This window comes from Pseudopodoces humilis, chromosome 5 (genome assembly GCF_049639895.1).
Source record: "Pseudopodoces humilis isolate 2021_Gansu_Grassland_sample_001 chromosome 5, ASM4963989v1, whole genome shotgun sequence".
In the NCBI taxonomy this organism is placed as follows: domain Eukaryota; kingdom Metazoa; phylum Chordata; class Aves; order Passeriformes; family Paridae; genus Pseudopodoces; species Pseudopodoces humilis.
In genome coordinates this window covers 39,034,912-39,053,202 of record NC_142204.1, presented here as the reverse complement: position 1 = coordinate 39,053,202, position 18,291 = coordinate 39,034,912, and the positions used below count along the sequence as shown (strand labels likewise).

The following is an 18,291-nucleotide window of genomic DNA, read 5'->3' as shown; positions in this document are numbered from 1 at the left end:
GATAGTCCCAGGTCTGTGATTTTTAGCACACTAAAAATTTTGTCTCTCAAACAACCTTGATCCTGATTGACACTACAGTTAATATAAACTGTTCATATGAACTTAAACTGCCCATAATAAGGGGTAAAAAGGTTAGGTTTAAAACATCCAAAATCCTGCAGTTGCTTACAGTTTTATAGTAATAGTGCTTGTGTGTCTTCCCTCTCCACCCCCAAGGCCGTAGCAGTCTGTACATAGTTGTATATTAGAAATGTGCCAGAAGATATAAGATGTTACCATTTTTATGACTCCATGGGTTTGGTATTTTTTTAATACTTTGGGATTTATTCACACATGCATATAAAAGAGAAGGTACATTTGTATGTCCTTGTTCACCAGTGGGCAATATTTAAATGTCTTAGCAAAAAATGGCACTGATTACATTTGTCAGATGAGGTTTTGTAAATTTACCTAAAAACAAATTAACGGAGCACTCAGTGAAACTAGGCGTCAAATTAAAGAATTTGTTTTAAATTTCATCAAGTGTGAAACACAAGAAAAGAGAAATTACATTAATGCTGCAAAAGCTTCATTCCCGTCAGCCTTGCGCAAAGGCTCACTTTTAGTCTGTTGTAAAGCGTTATGTAACAGACACGCTCCTGGAGTTGTCACTCGTTTAAATAGCTGCACTTAATGTTTTAAGTTAAGTTTCAAGACCTCAGATGGCTTTAAGAGGCAACTCTTAGAAGTCTCTTGATTTCTTTTTTGCCAATTTTGAAGATTTTACAGCTGACTTAAAATGTTACCCTGTTCAGGAAAGCATTTAAATCTGTTTGGTTTTCCAGAGCCTATAAAACATGTGTTTACATTTCATAGATTTCAAGGAATGTAAACATATGCTTTAAGTCTTGTATTTGCATACATAAGTGATTTTTATGCTTTGCTGAGTTGGGACCGGTAGCTTATGCAACTGCAAAAGTTTTGCATAAGCCTGAAATGCTCTAATATTTTTGGCACCTATTCACCCAGGTTTCCTGCAGCCAGGTTGATGGTGTTGGACTTGGCTACAGCTTCAGATTTACCCCTTTTTCTTTTTTCCTTAAATTGTGTACCTCAGTTCCTCAAGCATGGGATCACTGGTGTTTATTGAACTATTTGCTACTGAGAAGATATTTCACATGTTTGTTTAATCCTGTTTGAAAATGAAACTGCCTTTAAAAATTTTGTAAACCTGAAAGTTGTATCAAGCAAGTCATGAATCACTTCCTGCTTTTTTTGTGAATAGGTATTGGTTACAAACAGTACTGTTGTAACTTTTTTTTCTTTACTTAAAAACATTGTTTACTACTGTGTGTAATAAGTTTAAGGAAGAAATTACCTGCCTGTAGCAGTTAAATGGGGAATATCTAATACTGGAAAAGCAGCAGGTAAGTAATATTCCATTGCGTAGATATATTAAATTTTAAAATAAAAAAAACGTAACGTTACAAGCATTTCATGTAGGAACTCATATTTTAGTCCACATTGAAACAGATTTGAGACTGTTGCTCTTTTTACATAGAGTGTAATTTCTCATTCACGTATTTCCATTGCTGGCAATGGAAATAGCAGGGAGAGAATAGCAGGGGGTGAATAACGTAAGTTAAACTGAATGACCATTGTGACCTGAGAGATGAGATCCCTGTATGAAGCCCATTATTTCTGCCTGTTCTCCAAATTCTTAGTTTTAACTGGTAAATGTACTGTGTTGCAATTTAGATAATACTCTCTTGTTGTTGTGAGCTTCTTTGTTAGATTTTTTTATAAAACAAAAAATGTACAGAAAAAAATCCAAAGACCCTGATAGACACCAAAAAGGAATATGCCTAATGTACGTCATGTATAACTGGATCTGTAGAAGAATTTTTACCAAGTCTTGGTTTACTAAAGGTTCCTGCAATTTCCTGTGCACGTGTAGGAAATGGTAGTTTGGAAACTTGCTGATTGGTGGTGATGCCATGATGGCTACTGCTGTTTAATATTCATTCAGTTGTATTTCATTTCCTTTTGTTGATGAAAGGATGAAATAATCTGTGAGGAAATACTTTTTTTTTTTTTTTCAAATAATGAGTTTATAGGTAACATTGAAAATATTATCTTAAGGCTATGTCCTTTATCTTGAAAGACAAAACTAACAAGTAGTGACTTAGGGGTGGTGGTGCTTTACCAACAGAACTTGTTTTAGTGGTTTGTTTTTTAGAAGTAGAGGGTGTTTTTTTAAAAAGTAAATTTTTTACAGGACTATACGTTTTGACAAGTCAAAGTACTTAAGAAGAAAAAAATAGCATTTTGGAAACTGTATAGTCTTTTTTTTTCCCTCATTCCCTTTTTGCTTTCTGTGCCAATAATTTTTGTTCTGATAACATTTTGAAAAATGTTTGTCAGAACTTCAAATTTTTATTTACAGTATGGCTTATAAGCTTGGATAGCTGTTGTTTTTTGTGTTAAACAAGATATTTTTATTAAATTTAGACATCAGCTTTTTTCTTTATGAACTGAGTATGTTCTGGTTCGGTTCCTTTGAAATTGGTGAGGCTTAGTTTTTCTAACTGTATTTTTTTACCTGATTGTTTAGTTGCATACCTAAACCCTTGTAAATGTTTTTTTTCCTAGTTGTATGTGGATAATTGGAGATTTAAATGTTGTATATATATACTTGTCATCTGTGTTTCTAGTAAAATACATGGCATTCTTTGTAGAAATACTTAATTCCTGATTTTCTTTCCTTACCCACTTGCTCTTTATGTACAGGTTAAACAGACACTGCTCCCATTTTTACTTACAGAATTTTATACGTAGCCTGTTAAAATTGTCTTTGGTTCTTGTGTGAACTGAGATACAGCCTTAAATTTCCTAACACAGTGCTCATTAAGATAAAGTCAGTCACATAGATTTAAATTTAAAAGGTATGTGTTTAGGACTGGTATTCTTCAGAGATCTGATACACTAAATTGCTTCTTCATTGAAATATAAACCCTTCAAGATTTTAGAGAAGGAAAGTGGAGGTTACTGTCCATTTAAAAAAATTAATTTATTTGAATTCTTTCCAAAATAACAGTTGTAACATAGAAAAGAAGCAATGTGGATTCAGTTGAGATTCAAATTATTTTGGTAATTCACTGCACAGGTCTTGAACATAATGGTTGCAGCATGCTGATGAATCATGATGTTTATGCAGAAACACTGTCTCTTGCAATTATGATACCTTGCAATTATTACTTCAGATTGGCTTGGGGTAGATGGGGGTGTTGAGGTGGGGGTTTTTTGAATTTGTAGTTGCTTCACCTTCCTTCCCTTTCCTCCCCATATCCCATTACGGTCTGACATCCCATGTATTTTTACATTTCCATTTAGTTTTAGAGGATAAATTTACTAAGGAGCAGTTTGGGGTATAGAAGTTCATCAAATTGATGTTCTTGTGGGATTTGTTTTCCCCCGTGTTGGACAAAATATGATAAAGCTCCTTATTCCATTTGTATATGATATGTTTGTTAATTCTTGAACCCTTTCTGTAGCCCCAGTGATTGCAGTGGGTTCTGGGATGATGCCTATGCTTGTGCTTAAATCTTCTAAATACATCAATTTTACAGAAGTCTCTTGAAAATAGTAAGCAGTATACCTTTGATCCTGATAGAATGGAGCATTTAAGTTGTAAAAATTCTCATCTGTTCACACCATGTAATGTGATTTTTACATTATTTCAGAAATAACACTTCAGAGTATATTCAACTAAGAGACTTCAGCCTCACCCTCTTGTACACAGTATTTTGTAATAGAAAATATTTTAAACTGTGCATATTATTATCACATTATGGAACAGACATTCCTTTGATCTTCAGATGTAAGAAAATGAGGAATGTGTGTGCTTTTATAAATATAAGTGGTTGCAAATTCATATTCCTTACTACTGCAGTTGTCCTTTTTTAAAATAATAATGAAAGGAAAAAAAAAAAAAGCCAAGTGTTTTAAAGGTGAAATACATTCCTATTTGGTAAACTGTAACATTTTTATGATGATTACCAGCACTGCTGACTTTCTAAACAAAAGGCTGTATTGTCTTCCTGTACCATTCCATTTTCTGGTTCCCGCTTTGCACAAGGATATGTGAGTAAAATATTCAAGAAATGGTTTGAAATACAGGAGTGGGGCTGTACAAGTTGGAATGCAGACTTGAAATGCAAAATGTAAGGAAATGGATGCCTGTCAGAATGCCTGACTCCAAAGGATTTCATATACATAGTAAACAGTTCCCTGATGCTGGCAGGCCAAAGAGTCTGTTGAATACTGGAGTTTTTGGAGACCTATATTTCTCCACAAGGTAAGATGGTATCCAAGCAAATGTGGATTTCAATACATTTTCAGCAGAGGTACTTAAATAATCTGTAAGTTTAGAGATAATTTCATTTTTTTAGATGTTACATTTGAAATATTGCACAACTTTTAGCTTTCATAGGTTTTTTTTCCAGCCTTTAGGAGACTGTTAAGCAATTTGCTGTCCAACTTTTGTGTTGGTCCTAAACTGCAATAGTAGTTTACCTTGTATTGAAGAAATAAAGACCATTTTTATATTAAAAAATACTTTCGTCTGTCTTCATTTCAGCTTGTATAATTTCTTTGCAATTCTCATTATTGCCAGGCTTTTCAAATTTTTGGACATTAAAACTTGGAGGGTGGATATTCTAAGATAGTTACATCTAGATTCTGTGCTGTAATTGCTTCTGCATCTAGAAATAGTTTATACTAGCTCTTGTCCTTATCTGGACTTTTTGCAGCATTTAAGACCAGTGAGAAGTACAGACTCTTTTTTTTAAGCTAACCTTATTTTTCTGTAAAATACAGTGACCCAATGAAGTGTGTTAACTAAAGGGAATAAAATAAGTATGTGCATAAAACAATTTTAGTCTCTTAAAATTACATTTTCAGACTCAAACAGTGTAGTAGTGTTTGGAGCTGTGGGCTTTCTCTATAGGAGGCATTAAACCACTGATGATAGAGATTTTTAATCTGGTTTCTTGCTTTGATTAAATCTGGCAAATGTTAATCATTGCAAAGCATGTGAATGTTAAACACAGTGGCTGTAAAACAGCTGTATGGCAGGTTGAACTGCTGTCAGGTCACTTCATGCAAAACATTGGTTTGCTAGCAGTGACAGTATCCATTTTCTGATTATTTAAAACTACTTTTGATACTGGGGTTACATGGGCAAATGTTTCAACTGCTAAAGCAGAACATTGTGTTACATAGAACGCATCACTGTGTTACATACACAAAGCCACAATTGCCATACTGTGCCATTCTAGTGGTGAACTGCCATAATTCATAATACTTGTCAAAGGTCATTCACTGGCACAAAACGAGCTATATCCATTGTAGCAGCTTAGATTACTGGTATCATTTTCTGTGCTGTTGGCTCCAGTTTTGGCCTGTGATGAGCCTCTGCCATTTGACAGTGGTAAGATTATTTAAGAACGCTGCTGTTCATTTGGGAAAAAGTTATAGCTTCAAAAATAAGTCTGAAATTTAATCTGATTGGCTTGGTAAAACAAAACATGACTGTATTTAAACCCAATGGGTAACTACAGGTCTCTGTAGAGAAAACAAAATATTCTTGAGAAAATTAACCTGAATTTCTTTGGGTAGTGCTCCAAACCTGCAATAATGGAAAGAGCATTCACTTCCTCTGAAGGGCTCAGACATTGTTTGTCGAAATAGCAAGCAATAGGATAGCAAAGCCAACTTGGCCACTGAGTTTGCTGTACTGTGTCAGAATTCACCATAACAATCTGTGTTTTTAACAAGATTTGTGTGTTGTAGCCTGGTTTCATTTACCACGTGAAAATTCAGAGAGGTAGAAATGGTGTTGGGCTGTGGCTGGTGGGGTTCAGGGGACTTCAGGCTTCCTTCTGGGTTAAGATTCTTAACCAGGGGGATATCATTGCAAACTCTTGATTTTGAAAGTATCTTCCTGCAATTTTCCTCCAGGTTAGGGTGTTCAGCAGTTCCAATTGCTGAAATGTGAGACAAGTGTGTAAAGCATCCTGTCCCCCAAAACATGGGATGTGTACTCTTAAGATAAACACAGTGAGGATTCAGTAGTACATGGATGAATTCGTTGTGGAGGTGTTCAAGCATAGGTCAACTAACCAGGACACAAGACCATCAAGGTATGCTTTGAAATGGTATTGGAGAATGGGGAAAGTAATATAACAAGTATGGGGTTTGTTTTCTTCCATGAGAGTTCCCTAGGGAAAATACTATCCTTTGAGTTGCAGACATGGAAATAATTTGATATTGCTTACTAGGAAAATGTTCTTGCTCAATTCTGCTTGTAAGAACCTTGCCTGCAACCTTAACCTTGTTCAGGGTCGTCTTCATAACTGCTGCAGATTGAAAGACCCAGAGGCCTAGGTGAGCTGGAGGGAGAGATCCTAGTGGAATCCAGGCTTCAGATTTTTGTCCTTGTTTGTTTCTCTCTGACTGGAGAGTCTCCAGTGCTTAACAATATGGAAGCTGGTGCAGAAGCTTCCACTCCGCCACCTCAGCAAAGAGACCTAACTCTTCCCATCTATCATGTCCTCTGGTGTTTGGAAACAATATTAAAATGCCAAAATCACACCGGGATAAACCTGTTCTGAACATGGAGTAGCCTGACTGTGTGTGGCCCTTATTATTGACTTAGTTTTTTGGGAGGAGAGGGAGGTGGAAGGCATTTGTGAGGTTTGGCAGGGGAGCCAAAACTAGTCAGTTCTGTGAGCCTTCTGCTCTTACACTAACTACAATTGAAGGGAGATTACTGGACTGTAGGAATTTTTTTCTGTGAGGAAGCTGGAGTTCCTGTGCATATCTGCTGTGGGTTTTGCATGCCAGGCAATGGGATAGCTGAGTTCTCCAGATGTTTTTACAGGAGAAGAAGTCTTCCCTTTTGCTGCTACACCTTTTCTGCACCAGGCTCACTGAATGCACTACTGCAGTTTCTTCTCTCGCAAAGCTGGCATTTTGCTTTATTTGCTGTCAATACAGGAGGTACTGATCAGAGAGAGGCTTTAGTTTTAAAATTTGTCTCTGTGAAAGTGAGACATCTTGATCACATTGAAGGAAGCAGGCACTGAGTAAGGAGTTGGAAGTGTCTTTTTTAACCCTTGTTTGGGCTGGAAAGAGATGCTCAGGTTTGGATTGTTAGTTTTGTTCTCTGCCTTTTAATTTTCCCGTGATTCATTGTTCAGACAGTTTCATAATACTTCAAGTTGTCCAGGAAAAATGGTAAGCTGCAAAAAAGAGGAGCAGAAGAAAGCAAATCAAATGTCCAAATAAGAAGAGCAAAGTCTATGAAGCTACAAAAAGTAAGTTTGTCCAATGCAGACAGTAAAGGAAGACAGAGGTATGTGTGTAGTTCATGATCACAAAGATGCATTTTTTACAAACATTATTACATGAAGTTCAGGTGCAGGCACCTGAGTGTCTGCACCCTTAAATTTTGGACTATAACAAATCGTGACACACAGGGTGAGGAAAAACTGGTTTAATAATTTTGGGATCAGGACCTCTGTTTTGCATTGGGATTTAGCTGAGTCCTGTGGAAGGCCTGCAAGTACCATGCTTCTGGATATAAAGTAGTCAATTGAGAAAGGAATTTTGCCAAGTTAGCATTTTTCTAAAGATAACCTCCTGGTCAGCATAGCATATTTGTTAAAAGAATATAGTCTGCACACTCAACACCTCTGATAATGGGTTTAGCATATCCTAAAGTACTTAAAGCATGGCACTACTTTGCATGTATCTTCACTAACAGGGTTTACTCCAGACATAGTGAAGAATTTATGACTTGATGCTCATTCATGTTCTGAGTATAGGTAAGGCTGCAGCTACTCAGGAGATTTTGTTACACAGTAGATGAACACAGATGAACTGGAACTGTATAAGGAGGAAAACTTATCAATCACATTGAATTTTTAGCTGTTTTATCTCTTGGAAGATAGAAAAGCAAGTGAATGGCTTCTGTAAAAAGTAAGTAAATGGCTGGGAATGGGGAGATGATAAGTCTACTCTGTGTCCAGGAAAAGTAACTTGCTGAAAGGTGTATAAAAAAGAGACCACATAGAGACCAAAGTGAGAGTGAAGTGGAAATATATATCCTTTCTTAGTCTGGAGAAGAAAGGAGGACTTTGTGAAAGGTGCAGAAGCAGTGCTGTGGAGTGACAGCTGGGGAAAGCAGCACATTTGTCAAAGATGTTGCGAGCTTGAGAGATGCAGTGCTGTCCTTGGGATGAGGGAGGGAGAAGGGCTGGTGCAGTTAAGCTCTTCTGCTGGACAGATTTTTGAGTCCGAAGTGAATCAGAGAAGTGACATAGTGTAACATAATGTAATATTACAGAAAACAGATGTGGTTCAGCTCACACTTCTTAGGCTGAAACATAAAGAATATGGTGTTCAAGGAACTGATCAAAAATTTGCTAGTTTTTTTTCTCCTTTCTTTCTGTTCCTGGAGAGATGGTGAAAAACAAATGCAGCCCAGTAGAAAGAGCTTTTTGCTGTAGATAGAATATTGCTATTCCTTTCAATTAATTCTGTCTGAATTTGCAGAAAATTTTTAGCGCTTTGCTTCCCATCGGTCTGCTGGAAGTCTTGTAAATCCTGTACCCGTGGTGTAAATTAAATTAAAAAGCAAAATTAATTTCTTCTCAAACAAGGCTCCTCAGCTTTACATAAAGGACCCAATGTAAACAGATGGTTTTAAAAATTATATATTGCTGAACATTTTTTTCCAAAACTACATGAATCTAATTAGCATTGGCAGTCATTAAGTGGATTTTTTCTTTTAACCTGCATCTTAGTGGTGAAGATAGGCCCCTAGCTGTCCTGTAAGGGTACATTCAAAATGGTGTAGATGGGATCAAAGAGTGTAAAAGGGCTCTTTCTGCCATCTAATGTCATCAAAAAACCTCTGCTCCTCTTCACTTAATCTCATTAATTGTGTCTGCATTGTCAGTAGAACTAGGTGTGATAATACTCAACTGTCCTAATTTTAAGATAGCAGACACTTCTTAATCCCCTTTTCCACAAAATAAACAGGCTGTATTTTCCTTGCCTTGCCACCTCATGAAAAAGTCCCTGTTTATTGTCTGAATGCCTTTTGAGTGCACTGCTCTTAAACTCCTGTGTTTGTTTCTGTATATGAGACCCTGGTACTGAAATACTTTAAGGCTTAGAAACCTTTCTTTGATGCTAAAGACATTGTAAAGAGATACGTCCACACAAGTAGATAAAATGTTGCCTGTAGTGGAATGTATCTCTAAACCCCTCTGAAGATGGGTGGGTCCCCAGTGGAACAGGTAGCATTTGCCTCTGAAGGAGCAGTGACTCTATGGAGTTACTGCATTTCAGAATGCTTACTCTTTTACTTATAATTGATTTCTGAGGCTTGCTGGTATCCCATTTCACTGTTAGCCATTTACTTCTTTTGACAGACAGCTACCCTTGCCACCTTTCACAATCTGCAGACTGTGCTTCTCTTAAAAGATACATGGCTCTGCTAGGATGTGTTACAGCTCCGCACTGGTGGGAGGGGATAGAAAGAGACCATTCATGCCAAACAGAATCCTTATTCATGGGTCAAGTTGTAAGGGACTTGGGCTCCCACCTCAAAAGTTAATTGGAGCCTATATGTAATTAAACTGCAGTTCTCACTTTCCTGAAAGTGATTTAGCCTGGAATATTTGCAAGATGAAGGTTCACAGCCCCTGCTTTCTCAAAGACCTGTAGTGGAAGGGTATTGAAAATGGTGAATAGTGTAGAATGGCTAACAGAACCCTGCAGAAGAAATTGTTGAAAATAATGTCTAAATTGTTTTGTGGGTTCTTTTTTTTAGTACATAAAGTACTTTGAATAAAAAGAGAGGACAGTGTTTTATTAGCTGCTCTAAAAAGCTGTATTTTGAGCTTCTCTATGTAAGTATAAATTCTCCATTAGATTAAAGCTATCTGCTGGTTGGCTTCCATCTCAGCCGGGAGTCCAGGAAGATTTTCCTGGTGATAATTTCACTGTGGTAACAGTATGATACTTCAGAAAAATAACTTATTTTGTCATGTAGGATTCCTACTGTGCCCTCTTAATTCCAAGTTATCCCCTACCTGTTCCATTTAGTTAAGTAATTTATCACATTTTAAAATTAGTTTTATGCCTTTTACTCAAAAAGAATTTAGAAATAAAACTTAAACTTCTGTCATTTACTTTTTTTTGAGTTATAATCACAGCAGTATCCAGTTCAGATTTTTAACTGTGAGGTACTTGGGTACATTACTGAAGAAGGGAAGGTTTCTAAAAATGCAACTCTTTATTTAGGGGGAAAAGTAGCAACTTGCCAAAACCACATGAATCAAATTAAAATAGTAGTCTGTTAAAAACAGTTAGGGTTTGTGAGAGAGATAGTGGTATACCATTCCTTGCTGGAGCCAGGTTTGTGCTACTTCTAGCTGCACTTGATCCTTGGAGCAGGTGGCCTCATCCCTCACTCAGTTTGTCCTTTACAGGATTGGAAGAATTTGAGGAAAGTCTTACATGACACTTCTGGAAGGTCAGCTCCTGTGAGATTGTATGTAATCCCCTTACAGAGAACAAAAATGTAACCATCTCTTTTGAACTTGAAAAAAAAGAAAGAAAAAAAGAAGAAAAACCACACAATTTTGGAATTAAATTTTGGGATGACCTAACCTGGGTGAAGATGCTGAGGAACCTGGTAATTTTGGCAAGAATCTGGAGTAGGAAGTTGTTCTTTATTTGTTGTGTAGGCCCGTATCCAGTGTTGTGTGTGCCAGCTGGCAGGTGAAGGGCTCAGCTCTGAGGAGCAGCCAGCTCCCTGTAGGTGGCTCTTTCCTTTCACAACACTGGCATATGAAAAAAATTGACCTAAACTGCACACTTGGACAGAGGCTGGGCTCAACAGTTACAGCATGGTTGCAGATGATGTGCAGCAGCTCCCAAAAACAGGTTGGCAGAAGCAGATTTCAGCCCTTACGTTCAGGGTGCTCCCAGCTCTTTGCTACAGACAAGGAACCTGCCTAACGTGGTCTAGTTCAGACAATTCCTTCAATTTCCAGTTTCTCCCATGTATTCTTGTTATGCAGATTGTTCTCTTTCCACATGTTCCAAGAAAGATTTTCCCTCCATAGCCACAGTCTGCCTCTGAAATTCAGTGACTGCCTTGAAGCATTCTCCATTTGAGATTATTTCCTTTATTTCTGTTGGCACAGAGCACATGTCCAGCGCCAGTTTCTCCAGTTCTGCCACTTATTTTCTTAAATGTGTTTCTGTCTTGATAATAACATTCAAGCCTGTGAGTATTCAGATAATAAATCCATTTATTTTCTATTCTTTTGGTGAACAAATCTTTGTATCAGGTTTAAAAAAGGAGTTAATTTCTTTTTCAATCAACCTGTATCTCTATGATTGGCCATACTTACAGGTAAAACAGGTTGGGAATGGTGTGGGTGTGTTTTAACCTTCCATACTTCATTGAAAGGTTGCTCAAGAAAGCAAAATAGCAAGAAAGACTGGAAAATGCTGCATGGGATAGGAAACTCAGCCTTGTCCTGGGGCAGGCAAGTGCATCATTTAACTCCTATGATTTATCTTAAAACCTATGTCTGTCTGGGGTGTTTGCTCCTGAACTTCTTACAGGATGTCTATCCTGTTCCTCCCATGCTCCAGGGGTTACAAAAGGAAATTGCTGCCCGAGTTTCTTCTTAGCTAGATTATATTAATCTCATTTTTGTGCTGATACTGCTCGCTCTTTTGTTATTTCCCTTCCCATCTTACTTAGCCCCCTAAGGCATTTAGTTAATACTTTCTCTACCTTTATTTTGGCAAATTTGTTTAAGGAGGCACATGATGTTTACACTGATTTGCCCTGTTCATGCATATTTGCCTTTCAGTTATTTTTTTTTTCTAAAACAGGAGATAATACACTAGATATTAAGAAGAAATGTTTTGCTATGAGGGTGGTGAGGTACTTGAATGGGTTGCCCAGAGAAATTGTGGATGCCCTGCCCCTGGAAGTGTTCAAGGCCAAGTTGCATGGGACTCTGAGCAGTCTGGTCTGGTGGAAGGTGACCCTGCCCACAGTGGGGGCGAGGGTGAGAACTAGATGGTCTTTAAGGTTCTTCTCAACCCATTTTATTATATACTCTTTTAACAGGAAGGTGCACTTTTTTCCAGATGGGGTCTTAGCAGAGTTTGTATGATAGTTTCTGATGAAGTTTTTGATACTTTTAAACCCTGTTCTCTTTCTGACAGATTAGCAAAGATTGATTACGCCTCTGTCTTTAAAAACCAAAGTAGAAATGTTTGAGCCCACCCTTTCCAAAGGGGGATCTGTGGAATAGTCATGAACACATGAGAGGAAAAGGTTTCTTTAGATCAGGAACTGCACCATTCCCTGTCTTGTTCATCTTGTTACTGGAATAAGGAGTCTTTCACAGAAACCAATTATTAATTCGAAGTTAGATTAACCACAGAAAATTTTTCTTTGAAGACAGAGCTTGACCGCTTGTAAAAAACTGGCCCAGCTTCCAGTCTTGCCAACTTGCTTTGATAAAAATAGCTGTAACATTTCAGAGCTGAACAGTGCTGTTCACACAATCTAGTTCATACAAGGAACAGGGTAGGAAATTTTTGGTTTCTGGGAGTGGGTTAGGCATGATGTTCGCTGACTTCTCTGCCAAGAGTCGGCACAGGCATTGGAAGGCCACGGGAGGGGGACGCTGTGGGAAATGGTTTGCAGGCAGGGTCTGGCTGCAGCTCCCCTGAGGAGTCCACCGAGTTCTCCCGTCCATCGCAGGGACAGACCGAGCTGGGCTGACCAGAGGGTGCAGCTGGGGCACGGAGCAAGTCCACAAATCAACAACCCCCTCGAACTCATCTGCTGAGAGAGCTGGGGTCAGCCTGGAGAAGGCTCCGGGGAGGCCTCAGAGCACACTTCCACTACCTAAGGGGGCCTGTAAGAGAGCTGGAGAGGAACTTTTTGCAAAGGCATGTAGCGACAGGCCGAGGGGGAATAGCTTTAAAACTGAAAGAGGATAGTTTTAAAATTGATATTGGGAAGAAATTCTTCCCTGTGAGGGTGCTGAGGCACTGGAACAGGTTGCCAGAGCAGCTGCGGATGCCCCATCACCGGGCGGCCGGGCTGGCTGAGGCTTTGAGCACCCTGCTGTACGGGGTCGGAACCGGGCGCCCTTTCCGCTCCGTTCCGCGGAGCCTTTCCCGGGGGCCGGCCCGTTCCGCCCGGGCCGGCGCGGCCCCGCCCCGGAAGCCGCGGGGGATGGCGGGCGCGGGGCGGCGGCGGCGGCGGGAGCGGCGGCGGGGCCGGGCGGGGCGGGCGCGGGCGGCGGCGGCGGCGGGCGGCGCCCCCGGGCAATATGTTCAAGAGAATGGCAGAGTTCGGGCCTGACTCCGGCGGCAGGGTGAAGGTGCGGCCTCGGCGGCCGCCGGCGGGGCTCGGGCCGCGGGGGGCGGCGCGGCGGCGCCTCTCTGAACGCGGCGCGTCCGCTTGTGTTCCTTTTCTCTAAGGGCGTTACCATCGTGAAGCCGATCGTGTACGGGAACGTCGCGCGGTATTTCGGGAAGAAGAGAGAGGAGGACGGTCACACTCATCAGTGGACGGTGTACGTGAAGCCGTACCGGAACGAGGTACGGCAGAGCCGCTTCCCTTGGTCCGGGTTTGGAACGGCCGTCTGGGAAAGCGGGGAATTGCCGTCGCTGGACGTGTGCAAAATGCCTGTGGATGTGGCACTTGGCGTCCTGGCTCAGTGGTGGCCTTGGGTTAAGGGTTGGACTCCGTGATGGTAGAGGTCTTTTCCAGCCTAGCAGCCCCGGGACTTGGGGGTTTGAAAAGCCGGGATTCGAGGAAAGGGCTGTAAGCACAGAGAAGAGGCTGGTGGGTTCCCAAAAAGGAAAACCATGGGAAAGGCATGCTTCCATTTATGTTTTTTGGAGTCCTCTTTCCAGCTTAGGGAAAGACTGGAGAACATTCATGGGGACAAAATATGAACAGACCCACGTGCCAGAACTAATTTTTGGATTTACCGTTTTGCTTTCCTTCTGTGCTTAAAGTCAGAAGAAATACCGTTTAAAATCAGAAGGGATGTAGGATAGATGATTGAATAGTAGCTTGATGTGCTGAATAATCAGAAATAACAATGTTTCTGTTTTAGGACATGTCTGCATATGTGAAAAAAATTCAATTCAAGTTGCATGAAAGCTATGGTAATCCTTTAAGAGGTGGGTTTTACATTTGGGCAGTTGTTCCTAGAACTGGGCTTTTGTTCCAGCTTTATCATGGGATTAACACTTCTATGTTGCCTATTGCAGTTGTTACCAAACCGCCGTATGAAATCACCGAAACAGGCTGGGGTGAATTTGAAATAATCATTAAGATATTTTTCATAGATCCAAATGAAAGACCTGTAAGTACACTGAACTTTTAACAAAGCTTAAATAATTAATTATGGTGGTGCACAGCTCTAGGAAATTGCTGGTCAAAATAAGTCTCATTGGCCATGAAAGTAATGAAAGTGCATTCTTGTAGAAAAGTATTTTAAGGCTTGGTCACATATTATACCTTACCTGGGTTGAGCACATGCTGAGGATTTTTCTTCCACATAGCTTCTAAGTTCTAGGATATTTTGGTATTTTATTTTTTTTTCTGTCAGATCAAAAACAGTCAAAAAACAGCAGGGCTACTATGCTAGCATGAGTCTCTGCCTAAGAAGACCAGGTTAAAATAACTGTGTAGTTGAATAAAGTATTGGAATTAATTTCTTTGTTCCATTCCTGTGTTCCCCTGTGTACCTTGTATGTCTAAACCTTTATGCAGGTTTAGGTAGGAAACTTGATTATTTTAGGGAGAAAGTATTTTTATTTCAGGAAGGATTGAATTCTTTCTGTCGTATTAACAATCTTTTTTTTTTATCCTTTTTTTGCTAAATGAGAGTGAAAATGAATTTTAATTTTTCTTGAATACGTGGCAATTGGTAACAATGGCTTTTCTGGGCACAATAGCATCTTGACTTACATTAATTCCGTTCACAGCTTGAGTAAGCTGTCCTAAGGTCGGTTGGGTGTTTTTTGTTGGTTTTTTTTTTTTTTTTGCTGCTGTTCATGAAAGGCTGTTTAGGAGCCTGTACTTTCTTCCTTTCCAGGAATTAGCAAGGGGAGTCAGGTACTGCTCTGTTCCACCACTGCTCCTGGGCCTGTTTGTGGAAGGGGAGAAGCGTGGGCTGTGTGTGCCCTGCCCAGGCCATGGGCCAGGTGCTCAGTAGCTCCTCAGGGCTGCACAGAGGGCTTCCAGTCCTCTCCCCACCCTGCCATTTGCAGTGCAGGGATGGAAAAGTATAAAGAGACATTTCAGTGGAAAGTGATTCACAGCCTCCCTGGTGCTTTGTTTTCTCAAGAATAGAGGATAAGGTCACAGAAAGCGCTTTCTAACTTATTAGTTGAGAAAATCGGTTTGAATTAAATCACCCATTTGGAAATGTTTCATAGAAGGTGGTATTAGTATATTTTGTATATCAGTCCTAAACCACTTTCCTAGACATTTTTCAAGTCTCAAGAGGTCTTTGGGTAGTTGACGTGTTTTAACAGTCAGTTAAATTTAAAGTAATTCTAGTGAAGTTATATGACACTTATATTTGCATTCCTAAAACATTGTAAAATCCTATGCAGTTATTTTGTAGGAATGAATACTACTTGTTGATATCTAGAACAAAGTTCCTATTTCCCTACAGATTTCAAGCTAATAAAATTCTGTCTTTGCATAGGTAACTTTATATCACTTGCTGAAGCTTTTTCAGTCGGATACCAATGCCATCCTGGGGAAGAAAACCGTAGTTTCTGAATTCTATGATGAAATGGTATGAACATTCTTAATGTAATCCTCACTTTATTTTTAACAGTATTAGTGATACCATGTGTTTTTCTCCTTCATTAGATATTTCAAGATCCTACTGCAATGATGCAGCAGCTGTTAACAACATCCCGTCAACTAACACTAGGTGCTTATAAACATGAAACAGAGTGTAAGTTGGACACTAAAATATTTTAATTTTAGAAATAACAATAGTTGGCTTTGCTTTTAGTGTGGTTTTTTATGGATTTGAAGCTCTTCAAAGTTAGGATTCCTATTTGCCATATGTTTGCTTGGCTGTGTGGTTGTGTGAGCTACTTGTATTTCTTGCCTTAGTTCAGCCAGTCTTGAGGTGGATTTTTGTTATTTTGTTGGATGTTACAGTTTTTGTTTAGAAAATATTTAATAATATGATTCATAAAAACATCAAAATTCAAGCTTTTTTAATTTAAAATTTTTGGCTATTTCTCCAGAGAGCAGGTAGAAACTTTCAGTGTGGTTTCTTTGTATAAATATTTCCTTAAAAGGTGCTAATGAAGCAGATAATATTTGGTACTGCTCACAGTTATCTAATGTATGGGATATGAGTGATCTCTGCAGCCTTCATAGTCTTGCTGGCTTTACCTTCTTTGTCCTAAAACTTGTGCATAAAAAAACAGTAAAAAACAGGATACTTGATGTTAGATATTCATAAAAGCATAACTGGAGCTTTCAGATCCCTAGAATTTACCTCCATTGAGACACAGAAAATGCTTACAGTACATGGAGGAGGAGCCACAGAATGATGGAGGCCTGAAAGGACCTCTGGATGCATCTGGATGCATCTGGATGCACCTACAGCTGATTCTCCAGGACTGTGTCCAGATGGCTTCTCAATGTGTCCGAGGATAGGGATTCCACGACCTCCCTGGGCAGCCTGCGCCACCACTTGGTCACTGTACAGTCTCAGGGAACCTCACATGTTTCAGTTTGTGCATGTGGCCTCATGTGCTGTCACTGGACATCACATATTCATAGTTCCCTGTAATTTCCCATGTATGTGCTGTCATCATGTCAGGTTTTATTTTCCTCACCAATCTTCAAAACAACCTGTAGAAAATTATTTTATTAATTGTATAACTATCTGCAAAACTGATGGGCTGAATGAGGCTGCAAAACAAGATGGTTTTTTTTTTTTAAATCCAGATTCTTATGTGGATACCTTTTTGATTACAACCATTGAATCTCTAAGGCTAACAGTAACAGAATTTTTTTTTTTAGGACACATGCTATCCAAATTACTGTTTAAATTAAAAAAAAAAAAAAAAGCAGATTTCATGGTACTTAAAATGTATATTTTTCTTTATCACCACCACAGTTGCAGATCTTGAAGTGAAAACCAGGGAGAAGCTTGAAGCTGCCAAAAAGAAGACTAGTTTTGAAATTGCTGAGCTTAAAGAAAGACTAAAAGCAAGTCGTGAAACCATCAACTGTTTAAAGAATGAAATCAGAAAACTTGAGGAAGATGATCAGTCTAAAGATATGTGACAAGTGCTGGTTTGAGTGTGTACGGAAAATGGAAAGACTTCAGTCACGGAATTGTATGAGTTCTCTTCAGTTCTGTAACTGAGACTATGAGAATTTCACTGGCAAGTGATTGAAGTTTGTGGCAATCAACTCCATAAATGGAAGAAAAAAGAAAGAATGTATCCTTGTTTTATAGTTAAAATCTGTGGATACTTAACGATTTATTTCAAGTGGAAGTGGTCTTGAAGACCAGACTACTATTTCTTTGAAAACTGCATTTGAGTCATGTATGAAAACTTTGTATTAAGTCTTGTATTAGTTCAATGTGATTTTACAAAATGCTGGTGTTTACTTTTTTTACTTTTTTTTTTTCTACTGATTGTTTAGAAATGCATCTTTAAAGCTAAAAATAAAATGCGCAGTTTTTTATTTTAATGTTTTTTGTCTCTGTCCAGCTGTGGGCTTCAAGAACAACTGTAAGTAGCATACAGCAATTTAAGGCAGAGGTTGAAATATAAAGGTATGCAAGTCGTTTAAGCCTGGTTACAGTGATTTTTGGCATGTCTCTCTTTTATCAGCACAGTGAAAACACTTTCTGAAAACAGGATTTTAAATAACTTGTATATCTACAGGTAAGACTTTCTAGCCCCAAAGCTGCTTTAACACATATAAATGCATCAATGCTACAAACTATGCTCAAAGCAGCAAATTATTCCAGTACTGTTTTGTAGGATTTTGTTTCGTATTTGTACTGTACTACAGTCACTTACTTCATCAAAGGTTATCTCTGCCGCTTGCTCCTCTCAGTCTTTACCTGCTCCAGCCTGGTGTCCCTCCTACAAGAAACAGTCTTCCATGAATTCCTCCAATGG

At 39.0% G+C, this 18,291-nt stretch overlaps 1 protein-coding gene across 1 annotated transcript; it reads left to right on the top strand.

The window, feature by feature from the left end:
• The first annotated feature begins 13,377 nt into the window (after positions 1-13,377).
• YEATS4 (YEATS domain containing 4) lies at positions 13,378-17,854 on the top strand. Its single transcript, XM_005519349.3, has 7 exons — positions 13,378-13,478; positions 13,579-13,698; positions 14,223-14,289; positions 14,380-14,474; positions 15,828-15,920; positions 15,998-16,085; positions 17,271-17,854. Exons 1-7 carry the CDS (start codon positions 13,428-13,430, stop codon positions 17,438-17,440), a joined length of 684 nt encoding a protein of 227 aa, XP_005519406.1. The 5' UTR covers positions 13,378-13,427; the 3' UTR covers positions 17,441-17,854.
• The last annotated feature ends 437 nt before the right edge of the window (positions 17,855-18,291 follow it).